The sequence below is a fragment of the Leucoraja erinacea genome, chromosome 29 (assembly GCF_028641065.1).
Source record: "Leucoraja erinacea ecotype New England chromosome 29, Leri_hhj_1, whole genome shotgun sequence".
Taxonomy (NCBI): domain Eukaryota; kingdom Metazoa; phylum Chordata; class Chondrichthyes; order Rajiformes; family Rajidae; genus Leucoraja; species Leucoraja erinaceus.
In genome coordinates this window covers 1594282-1614980 of record NC_073405.1, presented here as the reverse complement: position 1 = coordinate 1614980, position 20699 = coordinate 1594282, and the positions used below count along the sequence as shown (strand labels likewise).

General features: G+C 39.2%; 1 protein-coding gene across 5 annotated transcripts in view; it reads left to right on the top strand.

Moving 5' to 3' along the window:
• LOC129710964 (phosphatidylinositol 4-phosphate 5-kinase type-1 gamma-like) overlaps positions 1–20699 on the top strand; it is a 73221-nt gene that overhangs the window by 12983 nt on the left and 39539 nt on the right. For all 5 annotated transcript variants that reach the window (XM_055658294.1, XM_055658292.1, XM_055658293.1 and 2 more), the window contains exons 2-7: positions 12463–12494; positions 12588–12680; positions 13963–14093; positions 15982–16099; positions 18452–18604; positions 19795–20094. In XM_055658294.1, coding sequence (XP_055514269.1) covers positions 12463–12494; positions 12588–12680; positions 13963–14093; positions 15982–16099; positions 18452–18604; positions 19795–20094 — 827 coding nt within the window. The remainder of the gene's footprint in view (positions 1–12462; positions 12495–12587; positions 12681–13962; positions 14094–15981; positions 16100–18451; positions 18605–19794; positions 20095–20699) is intronic.

Below are 20699 nucleotides of genomic sequence, written 5' to 3'. Positions count from 1 at the left end.
GATAGACAAAGAAAACAGTGAGTTGCATATTCTCTAGCAGTTCTCTGTAAAGAGAGAAAGATGTTGCATTTACTTTGGCAGACCAATGGAGAATGTTATGAAATGCGATAATGTAGGAAATACATCAGCTAATATGTGCATAATAAGGACTTGTGAAGAGCAGTGTGATTATGATGAGATCATCTATTTTAGTAATGTTGCTAAAGGATAAATATTGGCCAGGACGCCGGGGAAAACCTCACCGCTGTTGAATCATCCAACTGAGAAGACTGATAGATCTTTCTCATGTTCATAAATATTCAGGAAATATTTTAACGCGTGGAAATGTTCTCCGTTTGCCGTTGGGGCCTTGAGGAGAAGGGGCACTGGTGAACAGCCATGAGACCTGTGTGTTTATTTCTCCATTAGTCACACTGAAATGTGAAGATGTCAGTCAATGCCAGCGTCAGTGTTATGGGGGAAAAAGACCTTTGGTACATTTATCTCATCCTTCCTACTTTGGTGTTAGGTCATCAACTTTAAAAACAATTGTTTATTTCAGAACAGATATTTCAATTGTACATTTTCAACAGATACCTGCTTATTCTGATATAGTTCCACATCGTACAACCTGACTATTCTAATTCATCCTTGTGTTATAAACAAATGTTCTAACCTTTTGCTGATCAAAGATTTTAGTAAAGCAGATGGAAATAAATAGTTACATTATTTACGCAGCTGTGGAATTGGGTATCCTTTTCCAAGTATTTTATTGTGACCAGCTACTCTCATTTGTGCAGCAGGATATTATTTTCTTAATGATGCATTCAGTATATGCCAGTGATGAGGCAATAGTTATTGCCTATTACCGACTAACCTAAAAATAAATGTTAATAAAAATGGTTCTCGCTTCATTATAACCGAGAATCTTGGGCCATTTCACACGGCATAAGTAGTTAACTGGTACACAAAATTGCTGGAGAAACTCAGCGGGTGCAGCAGCATTTATGGAGCGAAGAAAATAGGCGACGTTTCGGCCCGAAACTTCTTCAGCCTATTTCCTTCGCTCCATAGATGCTGCTGCACCCGCTGAGTTTCTCCAGCAATTTTGTGTACCTTCGATCTTCCAGCATCTGCAGTTCCTTCTTGAACACATAAGTAGTTAACTGTTCATCTTGGGATGGAATCATTTGTAGATTAGAACAGCAATCAAACAGCTTTTAATGCCATCACTATTTTTATAAAGTGCAAATTCCCCAAATACATCACTAACAGAAATATAATTTCCAACATTTTTGTCAGTATTAAGGTTTCTCATTTAAGGGGAAATAGAAGCTTCGGAACATCTTCCTGTACTAAGGACCTGCAATGTAAGCCAACTGTTACACAGATATAGTTAACTAAATCATTGTCATGTGATTTGTTATTGTGACAACTTTAATTCTTAGCCTTTCTGTTACTTTCAGTGCTGTCGAAATCACATTTTCCTCCACCGGTAATTTTGTTTCTCCAAGAAGCTGCATTGTTCAGCTACAATCTGAACCATTTTGCCTTATTCTTGATGTGTATATTACTGGTATGATTCATGTGCATTGTCCATTCCTGATGTATCTGAGGATATATCGGAGAACAGTTAAGAGTCAATCACAATGATGGTATAGAGTTGGATGTAATCCAAACTGCATCAGGAAGGAAGACATGAGTGAAATAGGTTTAACACCCAGAAGTGTCATGGTTGCCATTATTGACATTGTTTTCTATTCCGAACGCACTTCCCTCGGGAAGGCGACTCCGGACTGTCAACACTTTACATTTTGTATTCAAAACAGGCGATAGTTTGGCTTATTTAAAATTTCTTGTTAGTTTCCAGCGTTTCCTTATTATTATTGTGATTCTTCTTCAAGCTGTTGGCCAGTATAAACCCCTGTGTTGCCAAGCTAATTATTTGTTGCTGTCATCAACGACAAGGTGACAGAGCTGTAGAGTTGTTGCCTTACAGGACCAGATACTGTGATTTAATCTGGACCCTGGGTGCTGTCTGTATGGAGTTTGCACATCCTCCGTGTGACTGCGTGGATGTTCTCCGGGAGAACCAGTGGATGTGGTGTATCTGGACTTCCAGAAGGCTTTCGACAAGGTCCCACATAAGAAATTAGTATACAAACTTAAAGTACAAGGCATTGGGGGTTCAGTATTGATGTGGATAGAGAACTGGCTGGCAAACAGGAAGCAAAGAGTAGGAGTAAACGGGTCCTTTTCACAATGGCAGGCAGTGACTAGTGGGGTACCCCAAGGCTCAGTACTGGGACCCCAGCTATTTACAATATATATTAATGATCTGGATGAGGCAATTGAAGGCAATATCTCCCAAGTTTGCGGATGACACTAAGCTGGGGGGCAGTGTTAGCTGTGAGGAGGATGCTAGGAGACTGCAGGGTGACTTGGATAGGCTGGGTGAGTGGGCAAATGTTTGGCAGATGCAGTATAATGTGGATAAATGTGAGGTTATCCATTTTGGTGGCAAAAACAGGAAAGCAGACTATTATCTAAATGGTGGCCGATTGGGAAAGGGGGAGATGCAGCGAGACCTGGGTGTCATGGTACACCAGTCATTGAAGGTAGGCATGCAGGTGCAGCAGGCAGTAAAGAAGGCGAATGGTATGTTAGCTTTCATTGCAAAAGGATTTGAGTATAGGAGCAGAGAGGTTCTACTGCAGTTGTACAGGGTCTTGGTGAGACCACACCTGGAGTATTGCGTACAGTTTTGGTCTCCAAATCTGAGGAAGGACATTATTGCCATAGTGGGAGTGCAGAGACGGTTCACCAGACTGATTCCTGGGATGTCAGGACTGTCTTATGAAGAAAGACTGGATAGACTTGGTTTATACTCTCTAGAATTTAGAAGATTGAGAGGGGATCTTATAGAAACTTACAAAATTCTTAAGGGGTTGGACAGGCTAGATGCAGGAAGATTGTTCCCGATGTTAGGAAAGTCCAGGACAAGGGGTCACAGCTTAAGGATAAAGGGGAAATCCTTTAAAACCGAGATGAGAAGAACTTTTTTCACGCAGAGAGTGGTGAATCTCTGGAACTCTCTGGAACATGTTTCTATGTTTCTATGTTCTGGTTTCTTCTCACATTCCAAAGATGAGCAGATTTGTATGTTAATTGGCTTCTGTAAATTGTCCCTTGTGTGTAGGGGAGAACTAGTGTATGGGTGAGCATTGGTTGGCACCGACTAAGTGGGCTGAAGGGCCTGTTTCCACACTGTGTTCCTAAACTAAAACAAGCACAAAGCTGTACCTACCTATATCCTTCCATCTTGCATTGCAGAACCATGACAGTGCATTTCTTAACTGCAAATCAGTCACCTTTACTCCGTTGACCAGCAAAATTGAGCTTGTTTGCTGCAGTTCTGATACTGCTTCAGTTTATTCAGCACAAAATGAAGTTGGGACTTTTATTTATCATGTTGTTCTATTACCAATGGAATACTTCAATCATAATATCGAGGGGAGTATTTCTCAATTCAACGGTTGATGCTGTTATGTACTATGTTTTGGTCAGTTTGCACCTCTCCTTGGCCTTGCTCTGGCAACTGAAGGGCAAGGATAGAAAATAGACACAAATGCTGGAGAAACTCAGCGGGTTAGGCAGCATCTATGGATGGAAGGAATAGGCGACGATTCGGGTAATTATGTAAAGCCTCAAACTATTGTTGACAAAGTAAATTGATTGGTAATGTTTGTTTTAAGTCAGTTTGATGAATGTTAATTGCCATATCCTTTTGCATTACTTGAAACTTGAAATCACTTAAGTGATTTTTGAGCATGTTTCTATTGGACTATTGGCCAGCTTTGTGTTGATATGCTGCTGATGTGTTTAATCTATTTTGTGGGATGTTAATATGTTACTGCTTTATTATTCCAATCATCTTTCATCAATACTTTAAGTTTAAGAAATTATTAAGGGATTGCTTAAATAGTTTAAAATGCAAAATTTACACCCAGTTGTAAGAGCCTATCAAATCTGTCACTGTACTCTTGGTTAGAAAGAGAATAATCTGTAACAATAATCATCATTGCTATGTTATTTCTACTGCTGTGAAAAGATACATGGATGAAGGCATTTGCCTGAAATGTGAAAAGAAAATGCAAATGCTGGAAGTCTGTAACAAAAATAGCAAAAGCTGAAATATTTTGTCCAGTCAGCATTTATGGAGAATATAAAAGTTAATGTTTCAGCTGTAACTTTTTGTTTGAATTGAATGTAACAAAATGAGTCGATAAGTTTAAAAAAATGTTAGAATAGTTTGGAATGGAATGGAATAAAGCACCCATACAGATGCAAGTATAGATGACATTCTCAACTTGGCTCCTAAAATTATTTTTTAGGATGTGCATTTGCCGAATTGCCTTATAGATAAGCTAATAAAATAAAATAAATGGCTTGTGGAACACTACATCTTCAACAAATGGCAAAAATTAATGACAAATTCTGATGTAGCACCAGTTCTGTTTTGAGCTAATGAACAATGGAAAATACCAATTTATAGGAAGGAACTGCAGATGCTGGTTTAAACCGAAGATAGACACAAAAAGCTGGAGTAACTCAGCGGGACAGGCAGCATCTCTGCAGAGAAAGAATGGGTGACGTTTCGGGTCTGAAGAAGGGTCACAACGCGAAACGTCACCCATAAAATACCAATGCCTATTTCAGTAGAGGGAACATAGAAATTTTGCTTTGGATCCTAGAAATTCATTTGAAATGCACATTGGATTGTTGAACATAAAGTCATATTTTCCCTACCTTTTTATTGTTGTAAGAAAGTGCGTTTCTTATGTTGCAGTCCCACATTCTTTTTAATGTAATAAAAGTAATATATTGAGATAATGGTATTGATAAATAGCATTTTCGGTGAACTCATAACAGGATCCAATAAGTAAAGGCATCATTTTTTAGGTACTGATAATTCATAAATGTTCAAAAAAATTCAGTAATGAAAAATCATAGAGTTTGGGTTGTACAACTATTGAAGACCATTGTGATATTATATTAATTTTCTGCATACTGACAATTATCTGCTTAAATATTCATCTCTTCTCTTCCAGCTTTCTCCCTGCCCCCTTCCCCACCCCCCACCACAATCAGTCTAAACGAGATTACTGACCTGAAGCGTCACATTTCCACGTTCTTTAGAGATGTTGTCTGACCTCCAGTTACTCCAGCACTTCGTCTCTTTTTTTTGTAATCCAGCATCTGCTGTTCCTTGTTTCTAGATTCACCTAGTCTCCTCTTTTAAAGAAAATGTGATAGGTGGTCTCAAATATGTATTTGAACGGCCAGAATATGATGAACCAAATAACTACTGCCATTTAAAAGGAAATTTGTATATCTGGGAGGAGGGTGGGGGGGGGGGTTAAAAAAGACTGAGACCCTGCACAGTTGTGCTAGTTGACACTTTGGTGTTTAGATTCCCATTCATTGAGTGTCCTAATTTTAGATTAGCCACATTACCACAACTGTATGAAGGTTCTGGAGTTGGGAGGTGGGGTTGCTGCTCCCGGCCACATCCTGCTGATTCCTGTTGGAGGATTTATGATAAATTTGGAATGGTTGTGATGTCCTTCATGATTAAATTTACTAATGTTAAGTGCCAATGGTCACTTAAGTGGCCATTAGTGGATTAGAGTCATAGAGTGATTCAGTGTGGAAACTGGCCCTTCGGCCCAACTTGCCAACATGTCCCAGTTACACTATATGTCCCACCTGCCTGCGCTTGGTCCATATCCCTCCAAACATGTCCTGTCCATGTACCTGTCTAACTGTTTCTTAAACGTGGGATAGTCTCAACTATCTCACTGGCAGCTTGTTCCATACACCCACCACCCTTTGTGTGAAAAAAGGGTAGTGGGTGTATCCTCAGTTTCCTATTAAATCTTTTCCCCTTCACCTTGAACCTGTGTCCTCGATTCCTCTACACTGGGCAAGAGTAGGGGCATCGAGGACACGATTGTGGCATCTGTGGAGCTATATCAAATATATGCACCTTCAGGACAGAATGGACAGAAGAAGGACAGGTATTTAGGGTAAGAAATGGTATATTAAAAGTGAAATAGGAAACACTAGACTACTTTCAACAAACAATATTTTTTTTCCTGTGCATCGCTTTTCAATTATTCACCCTATACAGTAACTTTAGGTTTCCCAGTAATTTTTTTTAAAATATGGTAATTTAGATACTTTTCTCTTTCGATTCAGAGCTGGTTCAAAAATAATTTAGAAGGTGCTGGCTTGTCCAAGTGGATAAATGCCAGTGCAAATATCGTTTTTTTTTTAGTATTATTTGTAAGATCCTGAAATAATTTATTTTGTTTAATTGCCCTGATTTGCTCCACAGAAATGCTGTTTTGGGGTTAACGTGTGAGAAAATGGTGCCAAAAGGGCGTAAAAAATTTAAACAAGATCATTAATTTGCAGTGAAAAATGACATAAAGAACAAATTTTCAAGAGCATAATTGATTAAAACGTTTCCAGTCAACGATTATTTACTGTAATCAGTAAATCCAGATATTTTGTTCTGTTAAAATTGTAATACAAATGTTATTACTTGTTACTAAATATGCAGATAGTCAACTTTCTGCACAATAAGGCTATGTAGCAATGATGGATATTAAGTTAACACTGTGGCCGCCTGGTATGTTTGGGTGGAAGTCAAAATGACACTCCACTCTGGTGCAATCCTTACTTGCCAGTTCGTAAATTTATACCTTCATCTCCAAGCGTTGTGGCTCTGCTAGCGAATAAAGTAACTGTCTTTATAACTGTAATCTGCCAATGCAGACACTATCTGGATCTAATTTGACATTATCTCCATAACTTTTATAACTTTATGATGAGATTCCAAAACTTGTTAGTACTCCAAATACAATTTGAATAAGGACCCATATAACTTCCTTATATAAAGGAAGTTGTACGCAATCTTTGGGTGGCACTTTAAATTGAAGACTCCTGCTTTGAAGGTTTGATGTAGTGATCTAGGGGCACAAATGTAATCGTAGTTTATACGATATATTCGAGCCAACAAAAAACATTTTTCTCCACCATGACATAATATTTCCTCTGTCCCTGCCTCAGCTCATCTGCTTCTGAAACCCTTATTCATGGCTTTGTTATTTCGGCATAACTATTCTTAAAGCCATTTAGCACAACGTCCCATAAACGTGAGGTCATTAACCATTCATCATTAATCGGTATAAGATTAATCTAAGAACACAAGCTTATTTTCATGGAGCAGTGATTGGATTTCAAAAGTAATTCAATTTCAAAAGTAATTCATAGCAGATAAACACTTTAGGAGGCCCTTATGTGATATATAAATGTAAGGTTTTTTTTCATTAGCAGTGCCGTGGGAGTTTTAAAATCTAATTGAGTGATCCAAATAGATGTTTACCATCTTTGATAATATAGCACTCCATTAAAACCATTTGTAGTCCCATGGCATATACACAATGCTCAGTACACTTCTAGCAACAATAATTGTAATTGTATTATGTCTTTAATATGATGAAATGTTCCAAAGTGCTTTGGTTGAGAAATAATCCAGCAAAATAACACTAAGCCATATAAGGAAATATTAGGACGTGACAAAAACTGAATAAAGAAGCAGGTTTTATGTGGGAGAAGTTAAAATAGGAACAAAATAATTTATATGTTTGAGTATAGACAGGGGAGTCTATATAATTAGAGTTGAAAGCTTAAATCCTTTCCTTGCCCTGGGTCCTAGGCACAAGATAATAGCAAGAAAATAACTTCCATTTATATAAAGTAGACTCAGCGGGTGAGGCAGCATCTATGGAGTGAAGGAATAGGCAATGTTTCGGGTCGAGACCCTTCTTCAGATTTCCATTTATTTAATGCCTGTTCAAGATTAAGATACCCTGTGCTCTACCATATATATTGTAGCATATGTCAATTCTGTGGTGTAAGAAAAATGGCAATCAGCTTGGGTACAGCAAACTAGTATAAATTGTACTAATACTAAACCACAAATAGTAATCTGATTGTGATCAGACGATTAGTTATAATGATATTGTTTGATGGCTAAGTATAAACCAGGATATCCCTGCCTTTTACAGCATTGCCATTCTGTATCCATTTTGAAGGAAGTACAAGTCCTTGGTTCAGCATTTATCTGAAATGCAGTCTTTCAGAAAAACATTACAGCGCTGCATTATTGGTTTACATTTGTGTTCCTAAATTTCTGCATGATGAGGCTTAAACATACAGCACTGATGTACCGTGGCTAACAAATGTGGTTACATTGGCTTGAGTTAACAGTGAAATTAAAATGGATGGCTGATTACTGGATTAGTAGTGACAAGATATTGATGTGTGTGTCACTCATTTCTTTTAAACATTCTTCCTTTTTGCATCAGTGTAGAACATAAGAATGTAAATATATGTTGGAGTTGACCATCCATCCCTTGTCATACGATTTAATCATTACATATCCAATTATCAAGTTTGGCCCTGGAGAATAAAATAACATGAGAAATCACCCAAGCCTGCCCCACCGTGGCTGATCTGCCAATGGCCTCGACTCCTCTCCTGTGCCGGTTCACTACAGCCTTCATTTCCCCAGTCTTTCAAAAACGTACTTAAGATTGCCATTGATCTTGCCTCCACAACCTACTGGGATAAAGAATTCTAATGATTGATCTTGCCTCCACAAAAAAAATTCCCATTCACTTAATTTTTAAATATCTCTCCCAAATTTTGGAACTATGTCCCCTCATTCAAAATTCTCCTATTACTGGAAACATTTCGACAACTGCCCTGCTGTCTTACCTCACTCTCTTGTACATTTCAATATGACCATACCTAATTCTTGTAAACTCTAAAGAATATAGATACAATTTCTTCAGCTATTTGCGAAATACTTTCCTCTCAGGAGTTAGCTTTGTGAAACTCTCTTGCTCTGCCTCTAATGCCTGTGTGTCCTTTCTTAAATAAGAGAACCAAAACTCTGCACTCTACTCCAGGTGTGGCCTCGCGGTTCACCATATGCTGTGGTGAACTTAATGCTCCAAGCCTATTCTCAAGTTTGAATATACTCAGCAACAAAATATCCAAAACTCTTTGGAGTAAAACATTTCTCATAATCTCAGAACTCCTTAACTAGAGAGTTAGGAGGTAGTCTGTAAGTTTTAGATTCTCTTGCCTGAGCAAACAACCTCCATCTATCATATTACAATCTATGTTATCGGCAAGTCTTGCTTTCCCAAGGAGATCACCTCGATTCTCCTAACCCCACAATTAAGTGCAGTTAAATCGTCTCCCCTGATCGTTCAGTCTGCTTATCTCGGGAATTACCCAAGTGAACGTGGTGCTCTCTATCACAGTTGAAGCAAGGGCTTTCTTTCCTGGTAAGACAAAAAAATAGCAATGCCAAGGCTGGCTAGATGCAGAATCAGATGCAGAAGCTCCCTTTACACTTCCACATTTAAAAAAAAAACGAAAATGAGAAGTAAACTCCCTCCATATGTTCATTACTGTACACCCCAGGCCAGGTGCTGTGGAGAATTTTCACCCGTATCCTAGCCAATAGCATCAGAAACCAAGTTCTTTATTTATTCATCATGCATTGCTGTTTGTACGATGTATGTAGATTGTCACTGTTTTACAAAATACAGATCATACTTCAGGTGTAATCTCACCAAACTCCGTATAATGCAGCAATATTTTCCTGCTCGTGAATTCCAATCCCCTTCAATGCAATAAAGGCCAGTGTGGCACTTGCCTCAGTAATTATTCATTGTAGAGATCTGGTAGCATCTAAGGTCATATGGCCATAAGTGATAGGAGCAGAATTAGCCCATTTGGTCCATCAAGTCTACACTGCCATTAAATCATGGCTGATCTATTTCTCTCTCTCTCCTAACCCCATTCTCCTGCCTTCTCTCCATAACCCCTGACACCTGTACTAAACAAAAGTAAAGTAGAACTCCCCATTCTACTTTAAATGGGGAGTGCGGTGTTTTAGCAGTTTTCCCTGTTTCAGGAAATATTCTGATTTTCTGCTCCTGCTACTCCGCTAAATAAATAACGGTGTATTTTCCCACATCATTCTCTATCTTGCCGCAACCGTATAATTTACCCATATCCATTTGCAGACTATTTACATTCTACTCGCAGTTCACTTCCTGCCAACCTTTGTGCAGTTGGCAAATTTGAATACGTAACACTGAATTTTAATCTTAGCTCATCATAATGTACGTATCTAAGGACTGTGAATTGATCCTTTTGGCAGCCTGCCAACATGATAAGTAAGGGTCTACATTTATTTACTTTGTAGTTTGCACTTTAACAAATTATCTTCCATTCCGTAATCTTTCTTACTCATTTGACTAATCCTAACTACCTGGTTGTTTTTATCCTCAAAACCCTCTGATTTGTTACCTAATATTTTGTTCATAAATCATGTTGTCTCAGTCTTATCACATAATAATTTTCTAAGAGCACAGTCTCCCAGTCTTTAATGACACATTTCTGCAATTCTCCCTGAAATGATATCAAATGGTCACTTATTCTACATAGATTATTGAGAGCTGGGCAATAGATCTGGAGAATTCCAGACGTTGGTTGCTAGAGGAATTTATTTGTTGAAACTAACTGAAGGTTTGGACCAAAGGATGCTCATTTTATCAAGTATCTCAGAGTCCAATATGGTCACAATAAATAGTCAGTTATTGAACCATTAGCGATTTCATTATATTTTCTTTGTTTTAAAACATTTTTATCAATTCTGATCTTTTGCTGTCATTGAAACAGGGTGATTAAAATGTTTAAACTCTCCAAATTTCCAAATATGTTAATGTTCTGTTTCCAGACAATCGTTTTGTACATTTCTGGCATGGAATGTTATTTGTTGGGGATGGTGCTGTGACATTTGTTTTTACAAGTCTCACAATAGTTTACTTGCTCACTGCTTTCAATAATTTTACTGTATAATTGAGAAAGGGATTTTAAATTTAATGTTGCTGCCAATCTATAGTTCATCTTATTTTATTAAATTATAGAATGTAGTATTGAAGTACAGAATCAGGAAAAATGGGACGTATTGACCAAAATGTATTCAATGTAAAATGGCTGTTGCCTGTAGTTTTGTTGTGCTTTGTGTGCACGGATAGACTACTGGTGTTTGTGTATTGCCTCGTGATGGATAAGCTGGTTTTATATGGTACAAGGGAAAGGCTTTTTATAGCCGAGAGCTGCTTAGAAAGGGGGCAGTGATGTTTGTCAATTCATAGTAAATCTGTTATTCAATCTCCTAACCTTCCACATGGAGAAATAAGAAGTATTTCTCCTGCTTCTATACTCCTGGGAACTATGTTGAGATAGTGGACATATGAACTAAATCATTTGGGGAACACAAATGGCTGAGGTTTCTTATCATCTTTGTTGATACTATTTAATGTTGTGCTTGAATCACCTAATGAATCAATATCTTGTATTTTAGTCTTGCTTTGTATGACCATTTGAATTGAACATAATGTGATATTGTAAATCTTAACGAAGGCAGATTCAGCTTGTAATGCCAGAACATGGAACTGGCACAAATCGGAGAGCAAAATCTACTAATGTGTTTAAGAAGGAACTGCAGATGCTGGAAAATCGAAGGCAGACAAAAATGCTGGGAGAAACTCAGCGGGTGCAGTAGCATCTATGGAGCGAAGGAAATAGGCAATGTTTCGGGCCGAAACCCGGAACACTATGTAGCATCGGGCTGTGTGGCGAGGAGGAATCCTCGTAGAACTGAATTTGGTAGCAATATGGGAGGAAATCTCTTCACCCACCATACTAAGCAGAAAGGATTGTGTGGTTCATAAGTTCTAGGAGCAGAATTAGGCCACTCGGCCCATCAAGTCTCCTCCGTTCAATCATGGCTGATCTATCTTTCCCTCTCAACCTCATTCTCCTGCCTTCTCCCCATAATCCCTGACACCCGTACTAATGAAGAGCTGTCAATCTCCACCTTAAAAAATATCCCTTGACTTGGCCTCCGCATCCGTCTGTGGCAATGAATTCCACAGATTTACCACCCTCTGACTAAAGAAATTCCTCCTCATCGCCTTTCTAAACGTGTGTCCTTTTATTCTGATCTATGGCCTGTGGTCCTGGACTCTCCCACTTGTGGAAACATCCTCTCCACATTCACTCTATCCAGGCTGTTGGTAATCAATTAACTTGGAAGGCATTGCTACATGATTTTGCTTCAACGGAATGTGGTGACATTCAGCTCTGGGCAACAATAAAGTAAAAGTCCCCATGAGAAGAGTTGACATGAAGCAAAGGTGGACATTTAGAGTTAGGGTGAAAGTATATGATACGTTTTTCTGTTGCAATATGTTTGAGGGGCTGAATGACCTAGTATTCTATTCATGAATGTTCTCACCACTTTAAATTTTTGTTCTCTTGCAGAATCTTTCAGTAAAAAATCCATATTGACTGAGGTGAGCAAAATGAGCAATTTTCCACTTTTCACAATGGGAAGTTATAATGACTGGTGTTTGATACATTCAGTGTGCCTTTTATTTATCTCCAAGATGCCCTCTTCTTCTGGAAATACATACGCACCCACCGGCAAGAAGATTGGACACAGGGGAGTCGATGCTTCTGGCGAAACTACTTACAAAAAGGTATTTAGTCAAGGCCAAACACAAATGTTCTTTGAATTCTTACTTTGAAGCAGACTTTGCTAGCTGTTTTGTTTTTATTTATTATTATTTTATTGTCAAATGAAAACTAAAACAGAAGAAACCGATTGCATCGTTTATTTACCTTGTGATGCTCATCATTATAATGACACGTACAAATGTCAGAAATTCGACTATTGACAGGAGCTGTATCTGTGAATTAAAAAGTGATAAATTGTTACTTTAAAATAAAAATGAGATTGCCTGTACATTTTTGTTTTAGCACTTCCCTCTATTTCCCAATGTAACGTTTTGAAACTGAACATCCTGCACAGTATTATATCTGAACAGTGGTTTAAATTAGAGCTGCAGAAACAAAAACAATTCAATGTCAAATGAAAACTAAAACAGAAGAAACCGATTGCATCGTTCATCAGTATCTGCAAGAAGGAGAAAGGTTAACATTTCAAAAGAATGTTTTATCTCCCTCTTCACTTTGCCATTACTGTTGCCGAAATGAAGTCCAATGATCCACTAGCAGATTCTTATCTGCAAATAATCAGTCTAATTTGTTTTCCCCGATGATCTTTGATCAGTTTTTGATTCTGACTTGAGTTTAGGGTTAAAGTGAGAAATCTTGGACGTTAAACTATTTAAATACTGCACTGCAATTATTTATTCTAATCTTCAGCCAGTTCTCATCAGTTGATTTGGCCAGATGACTTCATGTGGTAAATTTACATTTCTTGTGCCTTAATTTCTAACACTAACACGTGCTTGAAATGTTACAGTGAAATTAATAGGAGTGTTCACCTTTATCAGTTTGCGACATGATTCCCTGCCTACTTGTCACATTATATAATCCTAGTAAACAAGTAAAGTCAAGGTTGTTGGATGGTTGTATTTAACCTTGCCTTTAACATGCCGCATTAATGCCCAGGACATTGTTATGGTGAAAACTGTTCATTGTCCAAATTCTCTCAGACCATGTAATTAAAAGAAAATCTGTGGAAATCTTCTGTTGTGAACACTTATCTCAGTTCTGCTAAAGATAACACGGATATGTGTTCAGTGGAGATGTTTGTGCTAACCTGAAGAGCAGTTCCGGACGAAATTATTTGTAGTATTTTTACCTCTGGTGAAATTCTCAGTAAGTGATGAAATTTAACCTTTTAATGTTTATTGAGTTGGTTTAAAATACATCCATGCTTCAGGGCAAACAAATTAAAATAAAATCCCAGCTCTGGTGCAGAGGGAAAAGAAAACGATTCTGCTTATGTTGCAGACAAGCTCATCCACTCTCAAAGGAGCCATTCAGCTGGGGATTGGATACACGGTAGGAAATCTCAGCTCGAAGCCCGAAAGAGATGTGCTGATGCAAGATTTCTATGTGGTCGAAAGTATATTCTTTCCTAGGCAAGTCTGTCTTTACTCCAAGCAAATTTTTGAGCATGTACGATAGTAATTTTCTGATATTTACTGTGCATCACTATGCATTTAATGTTCCCCCACTTAATAAACATGGTGTCTTGGGTAATTGTTAGAGTATATTTTGTATTCTCAAAAACAACAGCAAGAGGTAAAAATGGACCTTAGTATTTTTCACACCTTCAGTCTTGAGAGCATTTTGAAGTGTTTAAAAACCTGAGAATATATTTAGAAGTACGGTCATCGTTATGTAGGCAGGTGATAATCAATGCAATGAGATACAATTTAGGCAGGGGGGGAGGGGTGGGGAAAGAAGGCCGTGTGCATTCACCCTATCCATGCCCCTCTTGATTTTCTACATCTGTATGCATCGTGGTGGATACCAACATCTCAAGGACTGCAGGGGTTCAGGAAGGCAGCTCACTATCACCTCCTTTACGTATGGGTAATTAAATACTGGCTCTGCCCTCGAAGCCCTTGGATGAATCAAAAATGCAATTATCTTTACATTTTATGGTCTTACCATTATCTATAGGGTGATATTGATAGCATGGAAACGGGCCCTTCGGCTCACCTAGTCTAGGCCAACAATCAACTACCATTTACACTATTGCTGCTCTAATCCTTTATTTATCCTCCCCATATTCCCCCCCCCCCCTGGATTATAGTACTCGCTTGCACGTCAGGTACTATTGTCAGTGATTAATTCACTCCAGCAGTCAACATGTCTTAGATTTGAGATATTAAATGAACTCCTAGCACCTGGGAAAAAACTCAACATGAACTCCCCACAGACAGTATCCGAGGTCAGAATTGTACCTGGATCTCTAACAGTATGAGGCACGACACTATTAGCTGAGCCACTGTGCCCAAGCATCAACATCATAGGAGTCACCAATGACAGAATCTCAACTGAACAGCTTAATATGTATTTTATAGTCTGAAGAAGGGTTTCGGCCCGAAACGTTGCCTATTTCCTTCGCTCCATAGATGCTGCTGCACCCGCTGAGTTTCTCCAGCTTTTCTGTGTACCCAGCTTAATATGTATTGTGACCTCGAGTAGATCAGACTCTTTGATACTTCAGTGAGAGTATCACCTGACCTCACAGCCTTTTCACCATCAACAGGGCAAATCAAGAATATTTTTCATTTGTGTGAGTTAGTGCATTCCAACTCTGAAAAAGTTCAATGCATCCAAATAACAGTGTCGGTCCGCTTGGTTGGCTGGCACCCCATTCTGCACCCTAAGCATCCATTCCTTTCACCAACAGGGCACTTAGTCAGCAGCAAAATATTGGTTGCTGTTTTTCTCATTCTCAAGGTGAATGTAAGATAGAATGGAATAGGAATTTGTTATGTTGTAATCATAGTTTTATACATCTCTATATGCAAGTACCATCTTGAGTGATGTAAACATTTAGATTAACTCTAAATCTGTATGCATCGTGGTGGATAGACCCACATCTCAAGGACTGCAGGGGTTCAGGAAGGCAGCTCACTATCACCTCCTTTACGTATGGGTAATTAAATGCTGGCTCTGTTAATCTATTGGTACTCAATGCCACCCATGTAAATATTTTGAAATGCATCTCATTCTTAGTAGGATTATATGCTTACAGGTAAGTTGATCATTGGTGCTTTGTTAGTTAGATAGATAGCGGACGGAGTCAGGGGATATGTGGAGAAGGCAGGAAAGGGGTACTGAATGTGGATGATCAGCCATGATCACAGTGAATGGCGGTGCTGGCATGAAGGGCTGAATGGCCTTCTGCACCTATTGTTGATTGTTGGCTGTATATATAGCTGCATATTGATAATGAATATTTCCCTCTAATTTTGGTTTAATTTGTTACTCAAATGTTCTTTTAATTTACAGTGAAGGTAGTAACTTGACCCCAGCTCATCATTTCCCCGACTTCAGATTCAAGACATATGCTCCGGTGGCATTTCGTTATTTTAGGGAACTCTTTGGCATTCGACCGGATGACTATTTGGTGAGTGGGGTTGTTGAAGTAGCCGGCTATTCCTGTACATTGTGTGCCCTGACGCTGTGATAGTTGAATGTTAGTTTGCTACAAAATTAAAATATCCTTTGCTTCCTTTAATCAACTGGATGTAATGGTGCTCTGAAATTTAACTGATGGAGTGGATGAGATTGTGAATTTTTTTGTATATGTGTATTTTGTACAATAGCATACTTAAAGACCTGTCCTTTCAAAAGAAGCACTTTAACATGAAATTTGGAATTTGCAGAATATACCAGATGAAGAATGAAGTTTGTATGGATCTGATGGAAGTTAAAAGTACACTTTTTTAAAGTTTAATTTGTTACTGTGTAACGTTTTCTAATGGCATTTGTGTACTATCACTAAAATTATATCTAAATAATGATGGCACAATTATGTTAAATTATTTGACTCATGATCCAAAGTCTGGGTTAACAATCTAGAGCTCAGAGTTTAGATCTCACCTTAATTAAATGCTAAATATAGAATTGAAAATAAACTATTCGTAGTTTTGTGATCAGCATTATAATTAGATTGCCATAAAAGCCTCACTAATCTTCAGGGGAAGAAATCTAGTCCTTACATCATCCGGCCAATATGTGACTAAATCTGAAGCAGGATGGCTAATTTTAACTCCCTTCGAAACGGCTGAACAAAAATTCAATTGTATTGTAACTGCCATGACAAAATGGAACATTGACTCATCAAGTGGTGTGGTTCAAGATTATGGGTGGCCATCTCCACCTAGAGGGCAATTGGAGATGGGCAATAAATGGGATAACATTCACATCCCAAAAATATCTCTTAACACCCCTTAAATATCCCTTGGTGGCACAGCGGTAGAGTTGCTGCCTTACTGCGCTTGCAAGACCAGAGACCTGGGTTCGATCCCGACTACGGGTGCTGTCTGTACGGAGTTTTTACGTTCTCCCCGTGACCTGCGTGTGTTTTCTCTGAGATCTTCGATTTCCTACCACATTCTAAAAACGTATAGGTTTGTAGGTTGTTTAAGAAGGAACTGCAGATGCTGGAAATTCAAAGGTACACAAAAAAGCTGGAGAAACTCAGCGGGTGCAGCAGCATCTATGGAGCGAAGGAAAAAGGCAACGCTTCGGGCCCAAACCCAGTTTTAATAGTAGTCTATTTTCCTACGCTCCATAGATGCTGCTGCACCCGCTGAGTTTCTCCAGCTTTTTTGTGTACCTTAGGTTTGTAGGTTAATTGGCTAGGTAATTTTCTTTTTTTTAATGTCCCCAGTGTGTGTGTGTGTGTGTGTCTATTCACATACTCCATCTACACTAGTCTTACCTGCCTGAGTTTGGCCCATATCCATTTGAACCTATCCTATCCATGTTCCCGTCCAAATGTTTTTTAAACATTGTGAGGGGGATAAGGGGGTGGTAAATATGTACAGTATTGGAAAACAACCAATAAAGACACACTGAACAAGACGCACAATAAACAAGAATGGTAAACATAGACTGAGACAAGATTTGTTCCAACCACCTAGCGGTCACATATTGGTTCTTTGTTCCCGATATGAACAGACACCTCGGTTACAACCGATTTCGTTCGCTATAACCGAAATCCGTTATAACGGGACTAACAGAATCAAGGGATATGGGGGGAAAAGCAGCAACAGGGTACTGATTTTAGATGATCAACCATGATCATATTGAATGGTGGTACTGGTTTGAATGGCTGAATGGCCTACTCCTGCACCTATTTTCTATGTTTCTTCTTGTATGATATATTGAATTCTTGTTTTGCAGCAGACCTGTGGCTTTTTGTTATAAAAGCAAGCAAAACAGAAAACCTAACTCTGTCTCTCCTGAGTACATGAGGCCTAATAATGTCAATAATGTAGCACAATTGGTATTTTGTGTGATCAGTTCTTCACACATGAGTGTTATTACTCAGTTTAAAATGTTTTAAAAAGGTGTAACTAATAAACATTAATATATTTAACCATCGAGTGGATTGCCTGGGTTACGACTTGCAATTTTGAGTGGCCCTTGGTGATCACAATTGCAGCTCGTTATTTTCTCTGCCGGATTTATTCCATTGATGTCACTACATGTCTTGTTCCACATGATGGGATGTGCCAGAGATGGAGATTGGACATTTCTTGCAAAACAAATCTCCTTGAATATATGGTTACACAGAAATATATGTTGTCTCTTTTTTTGTCTCTTTTTTAATTTATAAAGGGAGAATCTTAGGGAGAAATAAAACGTTGCTGATCATTTGAATGAAAGGGGGAGAATTGATGGTAAATGCAACGCCAAAGATGATGGGCTCTGTGAATAAGTATTTGCTTTTTGATATGTTCTCTCTCAGTATTCGTTATGCAATGAACCCCTGATTGAACTCTCCAACCCCGGTGCCAGTGGGTCTGTCTTTTATGTGACAAGTGACGATGAGTTTATTATCAAGACTGTGATAAACAAAGAAGCAGAATTTCTACAAAAATTACTTCCAGGATATTATATGGTGAGTGATTTTGTTTTGTTTTTCCATCTACATTTTTGTCGACTTTGGAGTGTATTTGAGTCTTGTTGGAATATAGCTTCACATCCATCTGCTGGCCTCCATACAAGATACAAGATAGATTTATTCATCACATGTGCCAGATGGCACAGTGAAATGAAATTCCCATACAGCCATACAATAAAAAAAGGGACACACCACGCTATAGGGTTTGACATAAAACATCCCCACACAGCAGAATCAAAGTTTCCCACTGTGTGGGAAGGCACCAAAGCCAGTCTCTTCCTCCATTGTTCCCCGTGGTCAGGGCCTCCCCGTGCCCTCCGCAGTTGCCGCTGCGGGCGGCCCGATGTCCAGGACCGCTCGCCGGTTTGTTGTAAGTCCGACGTCGGGGATGCGGGACGTCCTCAGCGGCGTGGACACCAGAGTCGGCCCCCTCCTACCGGAGTCGGCGGCGTCCAAAGTCCGCAGGCCGCGCCGGGTGGAGACTGCTGCTGGAGACCCTCTGCAAGGCGCCCCAGGACTCCACGATGACGGTCAGCACCGCCCGCGTTGGAAGCTCTCCGCTCCAGAGCTCCACGATGTTGGAGCAACGGCCCAACGCTCCGGAGCTCCAAACGGCGACCCAGGTAGGCATCGCCCGCTCCGCGGTGACTCTAGCGCTGCGCCGCCGCTGTAGCAGCCCTGGTCCGGTTCCCAGTCCCCGGCAGGAAAGGCCGCTCCGATCTAGCTGGTAGGCCGCGAGGTGGGGGGCGAGGACGCGACTCGGAGAAATAGTCGTGTCCCCGCCAGGAAGGGACTGAGAAACGGTTTCCCCCTTACCCTGCCCCCCTCCCCCACATAGAAAAGTTAAAGTTTCCCCCAACACAAAACTTTAGACTAACTGAAAATTAAAAAAAATATAGAAATAACAGGCAGGCTGTAGGTAGAGGCTGCTGCCAGTAGCAGTGACCTTGCATAAGAAGGTGATGAATGCATGAAGAAGTAGCACCACCCATATGTGATCATTATCAGCCTGTTATTTTACCCAGTCCTTCTATAGATTCCAAATAACATTAAATATAAAAAACAAAATTGCATTGTTTAATTCAATGTCTTGGCATTTAGAACACAATCTTGAATTGCATTTATTTGAAGGATTACTGCCAGTTCATTTGTTGCACTGATACATGGCTTCCTCTGTTTTCTTCCAGAACTTGAATCAGAACCCACGGACACTGTTGCCAAAGTTTTATGGACTCTACTGTGTTCAGTCTGGTGGCAAAAACATTCGACTGGCAGTAATGAATAATGTGTTGCCACGTGTGGTGAAGATGCACCTGAAGTATGATTTAAAAGGTTCAACCTACAAACGGAGGGCTTCAAGAAAAGAGCGTGAGAAATCCAAACCAACGTTTAAAGACTTGGACTTTATGCAGGATTTCCCAGACGGATTGTTACTAGACTCGGACATGAACTGTGCCCTGATTAAAACCCTGCAAAGAGATTGTCTGGTAAGAAGAGAGTAAGGGATATTCATTTAGAAGAAATACAATTTAATAAACAAACAGGAATAATATTCTGGTCATGTCTTACTACGTAAAATAAGAACGGAAATCAGATTTGGACAATTATTGATTTTGTTTGTACTTGCAGTGCTGGGGAATGGTGATGAATTACTATATTAAATGCACAAAGGGAATAAGCTCATTCAGTAACGTTGCTTTATTTTGAGAAATAGCAAAAGCATATCAATTGTGACCAGGATGAATTGTATGAATATGGAACATCTTTTGTTTTTCTTTTGGCATGAAAAGGAAACATTCACAGAACGGCTTAAATGTCTGGCGTTAAAAGAAAGCGGTTTAGAACACAGCAGCTTTTATTGGTTGGCCCTCTGCCCAGTTCCCATTCATAGCCCTGCAGATTATGCCACTGTGCACATTATGATACTTTATTAATGTAATAATTGTTCCTGAAACAATTCATTCAAGGCATTCAATTCAGAACTCCACCTGGCTTCAGGTAAAATACAGTGCCCTCAACTTTTCTCTAATCTTTTTTCAGTTATTTGAAATCATTGTCCCTTAGAGGTTGATCTATCCGTTGCTTGTTCAAG